At 38.8% G+C, this 19578-nt stretch overlaps 1 protein-coding gene across 7 annotated transcripts in view; it reads right to left on the bottom strand.

Moving 5' to 3' along the window:
• Nucleotides 1–19578, bottom strand: part of SH3TC1 (SH3 domain and tetratricopeptide repeats 1) — a 58814-nt gene that overhangs the window by 11327 nt on the left and 27909 nt on the right. For 6 of the 7 annotated variants that reach the window (XM_045017860.1, XM_045017861.1, XM_045017862.1 and 3 more), the window contains 9 exons: nt 16235–16340; nt 14328–14486; nt 13366–13543; nt 12451–12524; nt 10542–10737; nt 9288–9421; nt 6856–6897; nt 3260–4951; nt 1665–1845 (listed from right to left, as the gene is read on the bottom strand). In XM_045017860.1, the coding sequence (XP_044873795.1) occupies nt 1665–1845; nt 3260–4951; nt 6856–6897; nt 9288–9421; nt 10542–10737; nt 12451–12524; nt 13366–13543; nt 14328–14486; nt 16235–16340 (2762 nt within the window). The remainder of the gene's footprint in view (nt 1–1664; nt 1846–3259; nt 4952–6855; nt 6898–9287; nt 9422–10541; nt 10738–12450; nt 12525–13365; nt 13544–14327; nt 14487–16234; nt 16341–19578) is intronic. The other variant, XM_045017865.1, reaches the window with a different exon arrangement.

The following is a 19578-nucleotide window of genomic DNA, read 5'->3' as shown; positions in this document are numbered from 1 at the left end:
GAGGGGTGTCTGCGCAAGGGGGAACCTTGCAGCTGGTCTCGAGGGGGGGTATTGGCTAGGGGAGCCCCCACAAATGAACTCTGGTGGGGAGAGGGTTGTGGGTGTCTGTCCCCCTGGCTGGGCTCTGGGCAGGGGTGGGGAAGGGGGCAGAGAAACAGGAACTGGGTTGTCATAGGGGTTTCTTTAACTCTCTGCTCCTGGGGAAATTTGTGTCTCCCCATATTGTTACAGACATACTTGCTGATTGGTATTTTGAAATAAATTACCAAAATAATTGACACTGGCATGATTATGTAGTGTTATTTTAACAAATAAAATTTGCAGAATTTTAAAATATTGTGCACTGAATTTTTAATATTTTGGCACAGACTGTCCCCAGGAGAAGAATGAGAAGCTCCTGGAAATGGGAAGCTATAAACCTAAGACTATGCAAGTGTCCACACATTTTATCTATTCATGTCAGTTCTGACCAGCCATGCCTTCTAGGATTTGAGGCTTTCCTTGGTACAGGCAGCTAATTGCACTATGTTTTGCTGTGGTTTTATGATGTGGAGCCTTCACATATACTCAGAATCAAATACAGCTGGCCAGGTGCTGTGGAGATACAGAGGTAGGTGGCGAGAGGAATCAGTCTGCAGAGGCCACAGAGCAGCCGTGTAGACACTCTGCAGTAGTTATTTTTTCCCCAGTGACTGATGTGGAGCACTTACATGGCCTCTCTCTCAGAAGAGAATATGAGAATCCTCACAGAGACAGATCCTTAGCTCAGCCCCTGGCTTGCCCACACTCACCTCTCTCCTGGCTCCTCTGTGGTACTACCTAGGGGATATATGTGTAAGAGGACTGTCCTTTGCCAGGGCTGCATGCCTCACTTGGATCCAGCCTCCCACACTTGCACAGTGGAACTATGCTAGTTCTGCTGCTCAAATACCATCAACATCCACAGAGAAGGGGACAGGATTTGCCCCTAAATAAAATAGTTTTTCTATATGTCCTCTTGCAATTAGGCTGGTAACATTACACTCATTTCACTAGGGATGCAGGCCTGATACAAACCCAGGAAGTGTAATAACCCACTCTATTGGTGGCATCTGATTTCAAGTCTCAGGAAACCGGAGCACCAGAATCACTAATGCAGACAATAAAGTGAGGAGCTTGATCCTGATGTCCTGTGGTCAATACCCACAGTGATGTACTCTGAACAAAGACGCACCAAGCACAGCTGCATCTAAAAAGTATTTGAATCACTTCTGACTGGCAGTATGGAACTTTGCAGGTGTCCCCAGTATACAAGTAAAACCACAGACAGGCAGAGTATCATAACAGAAGGATCGATAACTTTTGTTAACATCGGTCACAGCAAGGACACCAATGGGGCAAATTTTCAGAAGAGTTCAGTTTGTGGAGGGCTGCTGAGAATGGCCCCAACAGTGAGTGTTGAGCACTGGAAAAATCTGGCCTGGAGGTCATTTGAAAATCTGCACCAATTATACTCTCAGCTGTGAAGGCAGACTCTGCAATTCCAGGCTAAGGCACATTGACAGAACAGTGTAGGAGAAGATTGTACTGCCATTGCCAATACCCTGCCTGCTGACCTTACCCTCCAGAGCTAAATCTTTTCAGGAGTACAAAAAAAAAAAATCAGTCGTTTCAATAGACCTCACCTTTCAGTGCCTAAAGAGAGATACAACTGACTGATTGTTTCCAAAATTTGTCCTTCCAAAACTTTGTCTGACATTTTCCTAGCCAAGGATAGTTGATATTCATTGTAAATGACACACTGAGCTTCATCTGGAACAACTGTAGTGTAGAATTGACACAGCAACTGAACAGCTTGGAGCTGACCTGGGAAAACAGATTAGGAAATAGAAATGAATACTCAACATGAATCTTTATTTTAAACAAAAATGAAATGAGGCTTAAGTGAACTCACTCCTATTGCTGTAATCTGGAATTGCTGGAACATTGTCAGACATATCTTTTTCAGACATTGCCCCTCCACTGCCACATCCCCCCTCTGCCTTAACTAGTGTAGGCTGGAGATGACCTCATGCTTTGTGTCAGGAATAAAAGGTGCTAAAAGGTGCTTTCTGCATCTCCTGCCTGCCGGTCAGTGAAGTGTCATTCAGAAAGACCAATAGTGTAGCTGTTCTTGCCACCAGGTGGATCAAGTAAGTGAAAAACTTTCCTTCATTTTTACAATTTAAAATTAAAATGGATGTCCTCCACGTTTACTACACAGTTCATTTCCATTCCAGATACTGCTGGGCACACAGGCATTTTTCATTTACTTTTATTTTTGAACTAGTTTCTTTCTGTCAAAATTTTCATTTTCTACATAATTTCCGACAACCCTAAAAAGTATTCAAAGAGCAAGGACTTTACCTCAGTTACTTCTCTTTGCCAAATAGCATGTGATCATATCATTAAAGATGGTCTCATAATGCATACACACAAAGGGACCTGAATTGAAGTAACCTATGAGACCTTAATTCTGGCATTTCTGAATGCCTGATTTTGCAACCTATCAATTGAAGGTATGATCCTCATTACCATAGCATCTGAGCTCCTTGCAATCTTTCATGTTTTTATCCTCACAATACCCCTGTGAGGTAGGGTATTATGATCATGGCCTACAAACAGAGAAGTTAGATTAAAAACATATAGTACTCTGTTTTATTTCTTACTCTCCAGAACTTTAACACACAAGAACTAAAAAACAGAGAGAGAAAGCACGGTTCCATATGTAGACAGGCACAACTCACTCCACCTTAATCTAGGCTAGCTCTCTGCAGACTGATAGCTGAAAGACACAGATTACATGCTTTCCTACAGAGACTAGGAAAAACTCCTGAGATTTAAAGTGATATCATTTTAACACAGTTTTCAATATACCACATAGGGAAATACTATTTCCCACTATTTTCCCCCCATTTCACAGTTGGCAAACTGAGACACAGAGAGGCTAAGTGACTTCTCCAGGGTCACACAGGAAGTCTGTGACAGGGCAGGGAAGTGAAATCATATCTTCTGAGTCAGCCTAGTGCCTAACAACTGGACCACTCTCCCTTTCTCCTCTCCTCTCTCACATGCATGCTTGCAGTGTAATCACAGGATTTCTGGGTTTTGAGTCACTCATGTAACTGTCACATAAACTGCAAATAATATTGCTTAAGGAGGAGCTGGAATGTAATAGATAGCAAACATTCCCAAACTCCCAGGGTACAGTAAAATATATTTGAAAAACAAATGTACTTACTTTCCAAATGATTTGTTTCCATTGCCACCAATAATGCCCATTCATAATAAAATCGCCCTCTTTTCTTATGAGTTCCATTAGCATAATAACGTCCCAGTTGGAGGAGGACTTGAGTAAAATTGTGACCACAATTCAAGCTTGGAAGTCCAGAGAATAGCTTTACTGCTTTGACATAGTAGTGCTCTGCCAAACAATTGGCTGCTAAATGCAGGCAGAGAGTTCCAAAATTAGCCAGAACTACAGCATGGTTGTGTACCATATCAGCCTCTTCTGAAATGTGCAGAGCTTTGTAGTAACTCACAGCAGCTTCTTTTGTGTTGTTGGTTCGTTTCAAAGCAATGGCAGTCATATTATAAATGACACCTAACTGCTGAGGACTACTCAATGAAGAGTCTATTATGGTATTTAAGATGGCCAAAGCTACAGCATTTTGCCTGTGAAGAATATATAACCAAGCAAGTGAAACGAAATGGTTAATAGTTTCTCCAGCATGGGCAGAAGTATTGAAATGCAGTACTTTCTCCATATAAACAATGGCTTCTCCATACAGTCTGTGATGACTGTACAGTTCCGATAAGCTAAGATAAATTGTGCTGCACAGTTTTTGCTGCTCATTGGTAAACGCTGAGGAAAGTGCCTGTCTGAGATAAGGTGCAATTTGGGATGGGAGCATTTGCCCAGCTTTCCTCAGCCTATGGAGTTTGGGAGCATTTTTGGTGACTAAATCAATGCTTCTCAAAGAGTCCATTAGAGTATATGATCCCTGGGAAGAGGCGACCTTTATGCAACTTAGCACAATGTGTGGCAAGCATTTTTGACTGTAGGACTCACCTAGTTTAAAATAGCAGTCGGCTGACAGCGAGCTCTTCTGTAAATCCAAGTCATTATTCAAAAGCTGCAGCCTTTCTAGGAACGGTAGTGCCTCTTCACATTGTTTAAGTTTTGTGTAATGCTTTGCCAATAGGAAGCATGCTCTGGCTTCTGCATGCTTGCTCTGACTCAGTACTGTCCTCTTTAAAGCGTACCTTAGTATGTCTGACTCCATGTCAGTGCTACAGATGTAGTTGGGAATTCCCATGAGCAGAGAAGTAACCTTGTCAAAAATATGAGCACATTTTTCTTTGTTCTTCTGTTTCAAGTAGATGACTGTTAGATTTGTATAAAGAGCAACTACAAGATACAGGTCACTAAAACTTCCTCTTATAGCTCCTAAGGCTTCTTCAAAATAAACGCGAGCTTGGGAAAATTTAAGCTTTCTAATACTCAGTCTACCCAAGAGAAAGCATAGCCTTGTTAGGGCCCAAGGCAGATTTGCTTTCTTTGCTGCCTCCCTCGCCAGTCCAAAATAGTCAACCAGTTCTTCTTCACCACTGTAGCCATAAAATGTGGTGTTAAGAAACGGGAAGGAGAAGTCATACAGGTTTTTGAAGCACACCTCATACTCTTTACTGTTTAAGAACAACAATAATGACTCAAAGACCCCAGACCCTTGATCATCTTCATCTTGTTGCATGCAGAAATGTGGCTCTTCAGCCAAGGCACAGGTCTGCTGATTTGAAGAGCTAGGAAAATCGTTTCCTTGACTAGATGTCTCTTCCAACTGGAGCTGGAAACCTTTACATTTCATAAGGGATTCTTTTACCATCTCCCTGAATCTACTGGAGTCTGTATTAGATGAGGGATGTGGCATTTCTGCAATTCAAAAGCAAGTTAGAGATCCAACTAAATACATGAATATAGACAGATTTATGGGGCAGGAAATTCAAGCAAAATTAATAGACAGACAATGGTGTAAAGAAAACACAAATAGAGCTTTCATTTTCTCTTGAGAAGACATTTAATGTTTATACTCTTCAATGAAACAGAATACTTGTGTGAAGGTTATAAATACAGCTAGTGGGGAAATGGGTGTTTTCCCCCATTGAAAATTTTGACTTTAAAAAAAACCAAAAAAAACCCCAACCTTTTCCCCTCCAAGTTTTGGTTGCTAAAAACTGCCACAAATTGAAATAAATTTGAGGCAAAAACTGCCAAAAACTTTCTTTCAAAATAAAATAAACTGAAATCAGTTTGGGCTTTTTTTGTTTGTTTTCTGACAAAAAATATATAATTTTCAAGAAAAGAAAACACTCTCTACAAAAATTTTCATTTAGTTGAAAACCCAATTTTTCAACTAAAAAAAAATTAATAGAAATTTTCCAACCAACTCTAGTCATAAAAAGCCATCCTAATAACTGTAATGACACTGTGTTATCTCTTTGTTTCTCTGAGCATAGGACTATGCTGGGAAGATTAAAGATGTAGCAGGTCTATAGCCTCAGTGATGAACCTTTTTCAATTAATGAAAAATGAGTCTAGAATGAGTCATATCTGTGCTGTGTTTGGCACAATTGCAAATAAGAAGCAAATCCTGCTTCCTTCCACCCTCCAGCAATGGAACTAGCATGGTTCAGGGGGATTGGGACTGGGGGAGCAATGTGCAGGATTTGGTAGGCCACTTGGGATATGCAATTCCCCTGGTCAGAGGACAGCCCAGCTTTGCAAGGACTCCCCTGCACGGTGCATACAGAGAAGTTTGGAAAGGGGCTAAAGGATGCTATAAGTCCTTCTGTCACTCATCTCACCTACTGGAAGGTTCTCTAGGGCCACAGAAGCCTATTACTGCCATCATGACCTCCAACCTAGGGGAAAGATTCCTCTCCCAGTCTATCAGCCAGATCCTCAGCTGGTGTAAATTGACTTTAATGGAGCTACACAATTTACACCAATTGATGACTGGTCCTTCTCAGTCTAGGTTCTCCTACTGCTGCCATCACTGTGACATCTGAATGCCTTATACATTTATTAAAGGGAACAGAAGTTATCTGTATCTCTCTCCTTCCCCAATTCTCTGAAGGCTTCTTTCTCCACATTTTGCAGATCTCACTAGTTCTCAGCCCAGGTAGTTGGGGTTAGCACAGTGGAGAGGAATTGCCCATAGACTTTGTCAATTAGGAAAAGAACAATTGAGTATCAATAAGAGTTTATGAGGGCAGCACATTAAAAAAGTTCTGTGAACTCCCACAGAACTCCATCCCCAAAACTAACCGGCAGGATTCACATTTTATATTTAGAATGTAAGTTTGTAAGAGCAGGGACCATCTCATTGTTTTGTGTGTGTTCAGTGCTTAGCACAATTGAACCCTGATCCAAGACATAGGACCCAGATGCAACAGCAATACAAATAATAATATTGAATGACAACAAAACATCAGGAAAAACACTCATGAGATGATCACACCCTAAGAGCATGAAAGTGTTTGTAGCAGATTCTGAACACTTCATGGGTGCCACATAACACATTCTGCCTTCCTAGCCAGAGAAATTCACAGCAGGACTGCATGGCAAGGGGAAAAGGGAGGTCTGAAAAGGAGTATAACACAACAATAGGGATCCACAAAACCTTTATGTGAACAGATACAGAAGAGGGGGAAAAAATCATACCAAACAGAAACAACAATTTTAAAATGTGAAAACCTATTCATTTTCCTACAATAAGATCAGAAACAAAGACCTAAGATGATCAAAAATAATATAAAATATATTATACATTTTACCTTGTTCTTGAGGGTTCTGAAATTCTAATTCTTCTAATCTGTCTAAAAGAAAATGAAAATAGCACCAGTAATTATACCCTGTCTTTTCTCCAGCAGGACTATTTAATCCTTTCTACCTACAGGATTTCAGGTATGTTATGGATGTTAAAAAGAATGGATCATAGAGATAAACTTTTAAAAATTAACAAAAAGCTTAGTTCACTGGTGAGCTACTCCTATGTTTATGATTCATTTCTTCTACACTATTACAATCATTCATGTTCATTGCACAACTTGTAATATTTAAGAGTAATTGTACCTCTGCCTGAACATATGGCAGTGTACAGCTATAAATGTAAAAGTGACCTGGAGTTAATGCAGGTGGCTGCTGCACTACACAATATCTAAATTAATCTATTGGTAATATTATAATATATTTTTGGTATCTATGACTGGACAGTATAAAAATATAAAGTTCTCCCCTAGAATGCAGTATAACCCCCAAACCACTATGTTATAGCATTAACACATTATAACCCATAGATTTTCTAAAAGCCATATTCGTGATCCAGATTTAAATACTATGTGTGTTTAACAAAGCACATCTAAAGAAGAGCTAAGAATGGTCATATTATGTAGACCAGACCATCAAATCTTCCCCAAAGGATTTCTAATCAATTGCAAAGAACCTCCACAACTGGTAATGGTATCTGGTTCCTTAACAAGCTCTGGCTTATGTCAATTGCTGTGGGATAATTTGTTTGATTGGATATTCTTCTATTGATGTTTCTGATGAAATTCAGTTACTCACATTATAATGAACAAGTTCACTGTCTTTCACATGCTAAATGCAAAATAAAGCTGCTAAGAGCGAAGGAAATGGCAGAAAGTCCAAAATATAGACTCATGGAGCTGTCAAGTTAAAGCAGGTTTGAAACTTCTTTATTTTAGAAGCTATTTAAAATGACATGTTGAACTAATTAATGGTTTTATATTGGTACTTGCAGTATTCGCTTTGTTGTATATCCTTTATGATTCTTTTGTGCATAACTGCCATAATAGTGTGTGTGTGTGTGTGTGTGTGTGTGTGTGTGTGTAAAAGTAACTATATACCATGGTCATGGACTCTGTAATAACAACAGTGTCGGAGAGGCTGCAGGAGCTCCACACTATCCAAACCAGGTCCCGTTGCTGAAGGCTCTGTGGAGACCAGGAACAGCAGGCTGCTACTGAAGAAAAGCCTCCAGATCACTGTCAGGGAGAACCTCTCCTTCCTCTCCACCCTTTGAGTCCATAAACAGGCCCTGTTTTGACTTTGGAAGGACAGAGGCTGAGGTACGAAGTGACCCAGGGAGCAGACTTGGTGGCGTCCACCCCCAGGCTGTATATCCGACCTGCCAGTCACGGGCCCCAGTGGAGCAGGGAGAGCCTGGGTTCCCCTACTACCAGCTCCACAGACTCCCAACACTGGATAATACCAGTGGACTCGGATGCAACAAGCCTCCCCCTCCCCCAACACACTATAAGACGTGTTCTCATGGCTCTTCTCTAAAACTTCTCCAATTTATCAACCTTCTTTCAGAACTGGACACAGTATTCAAGCAGTGGTTGCACCAGTGACAAATGCAGAGGTAAAATAACCTCTACTCCTACTTGAGATTCCCCTGTTTATGTATCAGAGGATTGCATCAGCCCTTTTGGCCACCGCATCGCACCGGGAGGTCATGTTCAACCACTTATCCACCACCACCTCCAAATCTTTTCTAAAGTCATTGCTTCCCGGGATAGAGTCCCCCATCTTGTCAGTATGGCCTACAATTTTTGTTCCTAGCAAAGTGGGAGGAGAATGGCCCCCTATTGTTTCTATCTGTGTATGGACAAGTGAGAGGGCTTTTATAATGATAATGACTTTACATAAAAAATGCCAGTGCTATGAGAAAGAGAATGTTATTTCTTCAACTGACAGATTATAGCTATTTTTCTACACTTTGAGAGCTCATTCAAGCATAGAGGTGTGTGTTTGCATTAGTATTCAACCTTAACTGAGAACAATACAATACAGTATTTGGCTGTATGTATTGCATCTTTTATAATGCAGCATCCTATAACATTTTAAAGCTGCAAGGTCGATTTAACTGTGAAACTGTTTCTTGGGGGCATTTGGAGCCACATTGTTTGAGTCACTCAAAAGTAGACAAAAAAGAATGGGTGAAGACCTTGCAGCGACAGTCTTGCGTCAGCAGGAGACTTGTGTAGATGATCTAAAAGGACTTTCCATATGAAATTTCTATGATATAAATGCACCTGCCAATAAAATTCAAAATGCCTATAAATGGGGAAAACGTCTCATTGAGATATAGAAAGAATCAATAAAAATAACTGAGGAGTAAAGGGAACTACACATGCATCCTGAGGAGAGAATCCATCCCTCAAAGAATAGAACCTATCCTTACCTACTCTATACACAGTGCAAACTTCTGTGTTTGACGTTTGCTTCAATAAATGCACCACATCCTCTTCCATAACATTTCTTTCTTTTGCAAAAAAAGTTCTCTCTTCCTCATCAAGAAAATCCAGATTTTGTCGTCTACAAAAGGGAATAGTGAGTTTGAATAACAGCTATTATCACATTTCTTATATCTTATTCCTTTGCATTATTAGCATATTTGGCTTATGCAGCACACAGACATAGCGTGCACCGTGTCCCCCTTTATTAGCTTGCCCGCTAGATGATGTCATCCTACTATTGCTACCAGTTAAATGACTAACTCTTTTAGTTCAAGGGTCATAGGTCTGAGCTGCAGAGCTGAAGATCCCAGGTTTAAACCCTGCTAACAAACCATCCCAGGTTTATTATAATTTGTGCTTGTTACAGGAAATGATGGAAATCTTTGCATCATCACAGAATCAATTGTTGTGTGTACAAAATTGATAATGGTAACTGTGCATGCAAATGTGTATTGATAATGCCAATTGTGCATGCTGGTAATCCCTTGTCAAGCCCATCAAAGGAAGTTTTATCAATATTCCTGTATCATGGTAGCATTTTATTACAACAGTCATTCATTGTGGTAAGATTGCTGGAAAAGCAATATCATGATACAGGCAATCTTTAAGGGACAAATTTTCAAATGGGCCTCAAAAGTTGCACCTGCAAGTTTTATAAGCATACTGTTTCCATGTGCAAACCATTCATACGTTTGAATCAATGAGCTCCACTCAGTTCAAGATGATACAGCCTCCAGTGCCCACAGACTGCACCTCAGAATAGAAGTGTTTGCAATCTATCCTAGGAAAGTTAGGAGTTACTCTCAGGCCACTGCCAGGTTACCAGTGTGGTCCTCGGTTGAGGCTTGGATGTCTCTGTCTAACATGGATCAGTGGAGGTCATTGAATGTGGAGACTACTGAAATGGAAAGACCTGTGGCAAGAAAAAAATAGACTGAACCAAGTGGGTACAATGTGCCTTCTGGGACAACATGAACTGCTTACATTTGGATCTGGGTTACTAATGGAAGAGAGGCAGCTTATGCTGCAGTTTTCTTTGTTTGTGTTTGTTTATACAAGTGTATGTCACACAATGGAAACTCTCTCCATAAAGAGATCTAAGAGTTTTTCAAACAAAAAGTATATTCAAAGACTTTAAAAAATATTGCACTGTGCCCCTTTAAATTCATTGGTTAAAATATTACGCACATAGTACTTACTCAGTTCCAGAGGTGTCAGGTTTAACGTGGCTGGTCTTTACAAAACCAATTTGACCCGTCAACATATGCCTTCCAACAAACCACTCCAGGCATTCTATGAAGTAGCCAATTATTTCAATTTTGTCTCCACTCTGGAAGCTAATCTCTTCAGGCACCGCACTTGCATAACTAATCACTGCTTGAGAAGATCCCGTAGCTGCATAATAAGGTTTTGCAGATACATTAATTTGATAATATGACTACATAAGCATTTAACATTATGGTGACTCAGCATAATGAGGGAGAATATTATGGCCAAAGACAGTCCTGGCATTGCTGTGAATTGCACTCATGGTGAGGAGAGATTTATTACTTTTTTATGCTTTAAAGCAAGCAGTTGCTTTTTAGAGCACATCAGTATTGTATAAAGGCATAAAACCTATCTCACAGTTCTTCAACTCGTATAAAACAGTATTTAAAATGTATTCAAAATTACACCTGGTTTAAAAGGTGAACATAATGGTCATTTACCTACTTTTGTAACAAACTAGCAAAGAAGAGGTGAATAGATTTTGCAATACCCGCTTGTGAGTTTGATAGAAAGAAAATCGCCAGAAGGAGGGGATTTGAAGCAGGAGCTGGTATGGTCCAAACAAGAACGGGGATGGGACTGCAATTTGCAATCTAAATATCTCCACATAGGCAATGCCCAATGTTAGATAGATGCATCTAACATCATAAATGTGTATTATTTAGAGTTAAATACAGCATGGTGGTGGTTTGGATTGCTGTTTTCTTAGGGCTGGAACCGTGATTGGTTCCTCTGGACACTGTCCTGACCACGACATGTCTGCGGGTCAGGACTAGGGCTAACTGGCCCTAGTGGTAATCAATAGATCAAAACATTGAAAATTTCAAAATTTTAAAAAAATCTAGAAAGATGTTAAAAAATTCAATCCCCTTTTCTCCATTTTTTGAAAAGCTTGTGAGCTGATTGACATGTTTTTAAGATTTCAAATTTCAAAAACAAACGTTAAAATTGAGTCTTTTCTGCTTCTTTCCAATAAATCCAGTAATTACTAGTGCTCTTATTATTCTTAGATATTACCTACAATAAAATCCTTCTAGTATTGGTTTCTAGTTTCTTGCCAAAGCTACAGGTCTTTTGGTGACACTGATACTTTGCCTAAAGGCACCAGGATTTGTTCTATTGTAAATAAATGTGAATCCATGCATGGCATACCTGTTAAATAGATCTATGACTATGTTAGTCTAGAATTATAATGATTGGGATAAGTCAAAGAATGGAAAACAAAATAAACCATAGTTAGAAAATAATTGATCACATGCTACATGGACTGCTGTGGCTGTTTGAGACAAAAATGTGTGTGTGCATGCGCACACACACATGTTCATTATATATAAATGCTTTCAATTTCCAATTTCTTTCTTTTCTTTACAAACTATAAATGTCAGGCCTATGGAATAGTTTATTAATAAATTTCTTTTGACTGTATTATATTATTTATCTACTTGATATACGTGCCTTGAAATATGAATGAATATTTATGAGAAAAACAATACAATAAAATAAAATTGAAAAGTCAAGATGATAGACCTTCAGAGTTTAGACACATGCTAGACATCATTGCTAGACATTAATTAGACACAACTATTGCCTGTAAAGCACTTCTGGATGAAAGATGCTCAGTAGATATGCCATGCTTAAATATAGTTCTAGGCAGAGATTTATGCCAGCCCTCCTATATTACAGCACCATAATTGCTATGGCAATTTTGCTATTCTAGTACAGCTAAATGAGAAGGTGTGAACATTACCAAACTCTATAAAAATCTAGCTCTGGGAATTCATATAATGCTGTTTAAATATCTATAAAATCAGATGCAAAAGTTTAGATGGAGTTTCTTACCTATTTTCTTGCCGCATTTTGACTCCATTTTGCTAGCAAAATTAAGAGGATCAGAGTATACTTTAAGAAACCATCTAGAGGAAGGAAAAAAAGGCACTGGAATAAGTATCTGAAACACCTCCCTAGAAGGTTTTCATAGTGGCAGGGCTATTCTAAACTCCTATTTCTTCAAACTTTTATTCATTTCTGTGCTTCTGCCTATACACCTTAAATACATATATGACATTTGTCAGTGTGGTAACTGAGCACCATAGAATCTGAAGGAGACTGGAAATATAATGGAATGATATTCTGTCCATTTCTTGATTACGCAAATCATGTCATTGTTGAAGCACTCATTACAGGTACAGCTGGATGGAAGAAGAAAGGGAGCTGAGGAGTGGGGGGGGGGAAATCACAAAAGTTTTCACTATTTTTTCCTAATTCTTGGTTGAAATTTTGTTTTGATGCATATTTGATTACCAGCTCTACCTCAAAAAGGTATTGATGACCACAGCAATAAATTATTCAATATGGCAAGTTAACAAAGCAGCAATAACTGAATTCAGTCATATAATAGAGCTCATCGCTTTGACACCACTCCAGAGCTTTTCAAAACCTATGTCATTTCCATTACATCCTTAAACATCCAAGTGACAGCCACCAGAGTCAGACAGAAGGGATGCTGAATTAATATCTAATACAAAAGATAGTTAAACCATCTCCCTAAATACTGCACTGTGGCATCAGCATTTATTTATCTGACTTGGTGTGGAACTTAAGAAGGAAATGAGGGAGAGATCTGTGGCACTCCTGAATAAAGAAGGAGGGAACCCTCCAAAGCCAGCTACAAAATGCTGCCAGTTAAAAGTTGTCTGTATATAAATACACATATTCTTATACATGTGAAATAGGAAACTGAAGTCAGGTGCCTACTGGTGAAAAGGGATCAAAGTCTCTGCAGCAGGTTTAGCCAATAAGGTCAGGTCATCACCCAGTGATCCACCAGAGATGTCTTCAGTAACTCTTCTGTTCTCTTGATAAACTTTCACTTCCATGTCTGCAGCCGTTGTCTCTCTTACGAGGTTGTCAGGACACAAGACAAAGAAAGTTCCTTAAAAAGAAATAAAGATATTTCATAATTTACGGAGATTGAACTGTTTTAATGTCACACGTGGCTTTTAACACAAGCATCTAGAAAGACCATTTTAATTGTTATTATTCAGAAGACTATTTTTAATCACAATTTTAACAGATATTTTTAAATTCGAAATGTTTATTAGCCAGATTGATCTTAATGCAAACTAGAATGAAATGTATACGTGCAAAATGTGGAGCAGAGTCAACAACTACTATTAACTGTAGAATTCTTTTAAATTGTAACATTAGAAGGCATCAAAGAACTTAAGACACACTAGGTGATATAGTGCCCGAGGACCTGATTTTGCAGTCCTTGCTAACTCATTGGTGTCAATGGTACTACTCATGTGAATAAGGGTTGCAGAATCTGGGTCGTATATTTTTAAAGTCAGGAAGTTTTTAACATTCCTAGGTATGTTTGTTTACTAGGCTTGCAGAAGACAAAAAATGTTTTTAAAAAATGTTCTGCAGCTATTTATGCTATTTACTGCCAATACTTCTAAAAAGATTCAAGATTCTTCTAACTTCGTACAATACTACGGTTTTTGTTCCAACTCCCTTTCTGTGTACATTCTGGTGCAGTTAGTGTCTGATTCAAGTCCAATGAAATCAGTGGAAAGGCTTCCATTGATTTCACTGGAGATGGGTTAAACTCCAACTTTTCACTCTTATATTTTCAAAAACAAAATATCTAAGAGGCAATGGGAACCATACTTGTTTGTATATAGTTATCCTTTCACAAGTACAAACTTCCTTACCTTCCTGTATTAAGAGACTTCTGTACATCAAATTTAGAGACTCTTCATTTATATAGACTTCAATTCCAGCTTCTTCTTGTTTTGCTTCATTCTCTTCTTGGGAACAGAGCCAGAAAGACTGATCTAGCAACAAATTCTCCATGCAGTGATTTATAAAACCTAGTAAAAAATTAATGTGTATCTTTAATTAAATTAACACAGAGACATCTCCAAAAGGCAATACATGGTGGTTAGCAGTCCGACAATCCAAATTACTGCTTAAAATACAATGTCCAACTGCTGTTGGATTGCAGTGTTGGCAAAAAGCACATGCATAACTCTCATTGACATCAAGAGGAATCTATGACAGACTCAAGGATATAAACATAAGAGACATGAATGGATCGATGCTGATTTATTCATCGGCGTATCCGGCCCAGTCGGAGTAGTAGTGAATTTTTAAGATTTTCTTTTATTTCTACTGCCAACAAATAGCAATTTGCAAATAGCAGCAAATATGTAAGGGATACATTTAAGAAAAGGCCATGAAGTCCAAATATTGTTGGGGGAAAATGTCAGAGTTCTAATCAAAACGTATTTTGCATAGTCAGGTGCTCAGTGCCTCGTGATATGTGCTGTTCACAAAGGTCTTGCCAGCCCATTAGCCAGCAGTGCCTAATCCTCTTGTGCAGAATTCAAGACTCAAGAACACAAAAAAATTGGTATCAGGATCATGAATAAACTGAGCAAAACTATATGTCTACAAATGAAGTTCTCTAGATGGGAAACATCATGGGATTTTCTATCCCTGACATATTTCCCTGCAGGATTCTCTCACCACTTACTTAGTCCCAAACTGTCAAAATTGTCCTCCAATATTGGATGCTCAACTTCAGACACCTAAGAGGTGCTGAGCTCCCAAAACTCCAGTTAAAGTCAATGGAAGCTACCTGTGTTCAGCAGCTCTCAGAATCAGGCCTAAGGCCCAGATTTTAAAGGGTCAAAATTTGAAATATCTAGAGCCTAATTCCAGAAGTACCGAACACCTTTCAGCTGGAATTGGTGGTGGTGGTCAATATCTCTTAAAAGTCTGGTTCTAAGTTACTGAACTTAAGCACCCAAAAATGTAGGCAACGAAAATAACATGGACTTGTTTGAAAAAGTTGCCTTTAATTTCCTATATAAAACTTTCCATTGTGTTGTCAGAGATTAATCTGGCAGACCCAAAGAGCTAATCATTTCTATATTCTGAATCTTGTATGACTTATATCTTAAAACTCTCACTAAATACAATAGGACATAGAGATGATACCATTTTACAGAGTTCATTGAATTAAAATCGAGTTTAGAACATGGAAGGAATGCAAGGCCTATATTAGAATGTCCGCTTTGGAAGCTAGCTGAATAATGATGCATGCATGTGAACTAGAATATCATCCCTAGAATCATGCTATCTATGCGACCAGAATGAGTTTTTTTCTTTAAGATGCCACTGTTAATAGGATAATTAAATCTCCTTGGGAAAAGCTGTATTAGGAAGATGGAGACTTGGTCCAATGGTTAGGGTTCTAGTTTGGGACATGGGAGACCTGGGTTTAATTCCTGGTTCTGCCACAGATATCTTGGGTAAGTCATTTCATTTTTATGTGCCTCATCTGCAAAATGAAGATAATCGTACTTCCCTACCTCAAAGGGTGTTGTGAAGACATAAAAGACTCAGATGCTCAGATGGTATGGAGGGGGCGGGAACGCTATCAGTATCTCAGATAGATAGTATTGCTTTAAAACAACCAAAATTATACATTAAGAACCAGTGCTTTTATCTTGCTAATCCCTTTCAACAATTGTTTCTAGCTAATCAAAAAGTTACATCTGCAATAAAAATAAAACAAAAATATTGAACAGTCCTATGGATGAAATTGCTTTACCAAGGGAATAGTAGGTTAAAAACTTCCATATTTCTTCAAATGTTTTAAATGTCACCACTATTAGGTCTTGGTCACTGTGAATAGACAACAATCTGGCAGACAGCTCCTAACAAAGCAAGCAAACACATTATTTTATTATAATCTTACAGGTAATAATAGATTCATTAAATTATATTAGTCATTAAATGCAAGTAAAAATGTTTATCTAAACACACACAAAATCAGAAAATTAAAAAGCTGAGGTTCTTCATAGTGTCAGTTACCCATCCACATTACATATACAGAATAGAGGAAAAAATACAGACTCCACTAACATCAATGGCAAAACTTCCATTGGCTTCACTGGAGCCAGGATTTCACCCAATACCCTTAGCTACCTGTTTGAGTCATAAACATTCACATAAACGTATACTGTGGACAGATTTCTCATCTCATTTATACTCTAAAGCTACATTGGCAACTATAAAATTCCATTACAGTAAACTTCAGAATAAGAGCGTTTTAGTTTGTTGTTTTCTTGCAGAAAATTTAGCTAAGCTCCCGTTGCCTACAGAAATGAACAGTTACTCCAATTCACACCAATGTAACTGAAACCAGAATCTGATCCCGTGTGTGTGTACACATTTGAAAGCTTAACTAATAATAATATTACACCTGTGCCTTTTAGGGGTGTTAACGGTACTATGAAAGCCCACAATAAAAGGTGCACAATTAAGACAAGGTGTGAACAAGGCCGGGCTCTCTTTCTCATAAGCTGTGTTGGAGCAGTATGTAAACCACGTCTGCAGTTATGAAGGTAAGGGCTACACAGCACTGCAGGAGACCCCCTATAAGCTAATGGAAATACTGTATTCTAGCAATTTCTAGCCAGTCTTATTATAGAGCATGATTACCTTTCAACTACAAGATGTTTTAAAATTGTGGGTTAGAGCCTCAGCTGAGGAAGTGACCCTTTATCACAGTGCACACACAAGAATGAGAATTAAGGTTGAGTTTACTACCTATGTTGCTTCCCAATTGTTGCATGCTCATCCTTAATGTTCTAGTAAAGCACGATTTTAATGGAACATGTGTCAGAACATGGAGAGCACAGTACATCTTCAAAGTAACCTATGGCTTTGTCTGGTTACAAATTTGCAGCAAGTTTTATAAAAAAAAATAAGTTTTTAATTATGTAATTAATTATGAGGGCGGTTTAGGTTGGACATTAGGAAAAACTTCCTAACTGTCAGGGTGGTTAAATACTTAAACAAATTATCTAGGGAGGTTGTGGAATCTCCATCACCGGAGGTTTTTATGAACAGGTTAGACAAACACCTGTCAGGAATGGTCTAGTTATTACTTAGTCCTGCCTTGAGTGCAAGGGATTGGACTAGATGAACTATTGAGGTCCCTTCCAGTCCTACACATCTGTGATTCAAAGATTATTAATTCTGTAAAGAAACTGCCACACAAAGGTATGTTTAACACAACCTAAGCCAGATAACATTTCACTCACTTTTTTTTTTTTTATATTGAGGAACAGAGTACTGACCTCCTTTGAACAGCACTTTGAAGTCTTCCAATGAACAGTGCTATATGAGAACTAGTAGTATTGTACTCATTTAATATCTTGGAAAATATTCCATCAATTTACACACAATTTATGTTATTTGTCATTTACAGAACATAAATAGATTACAAAAAAATACCGCTGTCTCTTTAAAAAACTGAAGCCTCATATTCCAGGACGGTCCCTCTCATCTGCACATAGATCTATGTATTCCAGTCTCTACACCGGATTAAATATTAATACAAGAACAGAATTACAGTCTTCTGTGACCAAAATCTATTAATAAATTGCCTACAAAGATTGAAATATCACAACCTCTAGGCATCCTGCATTACTCAATATCAAAACAAAAATTCACCATTTTATGAGTAAACTTGGCATTGTAAATCTTGCTTTTCTGACAGTCCTTTCCCTAAATCTGTTCTTAAACACTAGCAGTGTCTTAAAATCCAGTCATTTGTGCACAGGAGTTCCCTCACCCCAAGTACTATGCATCAAAGCAGACTAGCAAGAAAACAGGTTATAAAGTCTGCAGAAATAACAATAGCAGACTGGTAATGAGAGATCTTGCATAGGAAAGAGACAGCATGTAGAAACAGATACTATTAACTCAATGCTAAGTCATGAAGATTTCAGTATTTGACTTATTAGTGAGAGAGATGGGGAAATCCATATTAAAATGGATAGTGCGAACATGAACCATGCAGAAGACAGCCACAGAAGATCAAATAGTTATCATTCCACCATTCCACCAGCATGAAATGATGAGGATTCAAATAATTTTTGAAACTGATGCTATTGAGTATATATGTTTGAACCCAAATCTATAGCATCCCAATACTTTGGGGTATTCCTATCCAGGGTGGAGCCCACCCGTAATGCAAACCTATATTGCAGGAGAATAATAAAAATGAACCCATGCCACTGATGTGTAATTTAAAACTGCAAATAGCCAGCCCTGATAAATCCAATATTTATGCTTCTCTTCTTTACCTCTCCTATTTTGCTTAGGAGCAAACAGGGGCGGGTTCAGACCCCAGCACGCCAAGTGCATGCTTGGGGCGGCATGCCGCAGGGGGCTCTCTGCCAGTCGCCAGGAGGGCGGCAGGTGGCTCCAGTGGACCTCCCGCAGGCGTGCCTGTGGAGGGTCCGCCGGTCCCACGCGGCTTCGGTGGAGCCGTGGAACCAGCGGACCCTCCACAGGCACGCCTGCGGGAGGTCCACCGGAGCCGCGGGACCAGCGACCAGCAGAGCGCCCCCCGCGGCATGCCGCCCTGCTTCGGGTGGTGAAATGTCTAGAGCCGCCCCTGGGAGCAAACAATCTAGGCAACTTTGATAACAGAGAATGGTTTCAAATGGGTGTGAGAGTTAAGTATTACAAGCAGAGTGTCACTTTAAGGAAAAATTAACAAAACTGCTTGGAAAAATGTGGGTTTTTTCTCCTTCCACTTTTTTACAAAAACACAAACAGCTAAAACTAGCTAGTTATGCTTTACATGCAAAGCAAAGCATTCAGCAGTTTTATTTAAAATGCCTTCTGCTTTGTTCTCCAGTATTTCTAGTTCCATTGCTATGGTAATTATGTTATTGTTTTGGTTTTTTTCTAAATCTAGAACATAATGTCTCATTCCTTTCTTTACAGACATCTGCTATACACTTAATGTAACGTATAGTAACAATCACACTAATACATATTTTATCCTATTCTTTTCCATTTCAATGTCCCAAACACTGTGGCTTATTTCACTTCCTCCAGTTGGGTTCATTTGTTCTATCAGTTGGTATTTGAGTT

Source organism: Mauremys mutica, chromosome 5 (assembly GCF_020497125.1).
Source record: "Mauremys mutica isolate MM-2020 ecotype Southern chromosome 5, ASM2049712v1, whole genome shotgun sequence".
Lineage (NCBI taxonomy): Eukaryota > Metazoa > Chordata > Testudines > Geoemydidae > Mauremys > Mauremys mutica.
Note: the sequence above shows the minus strand (reverse complement) of the source record. Positions and strands in the feature narration are given on the sequence as shown.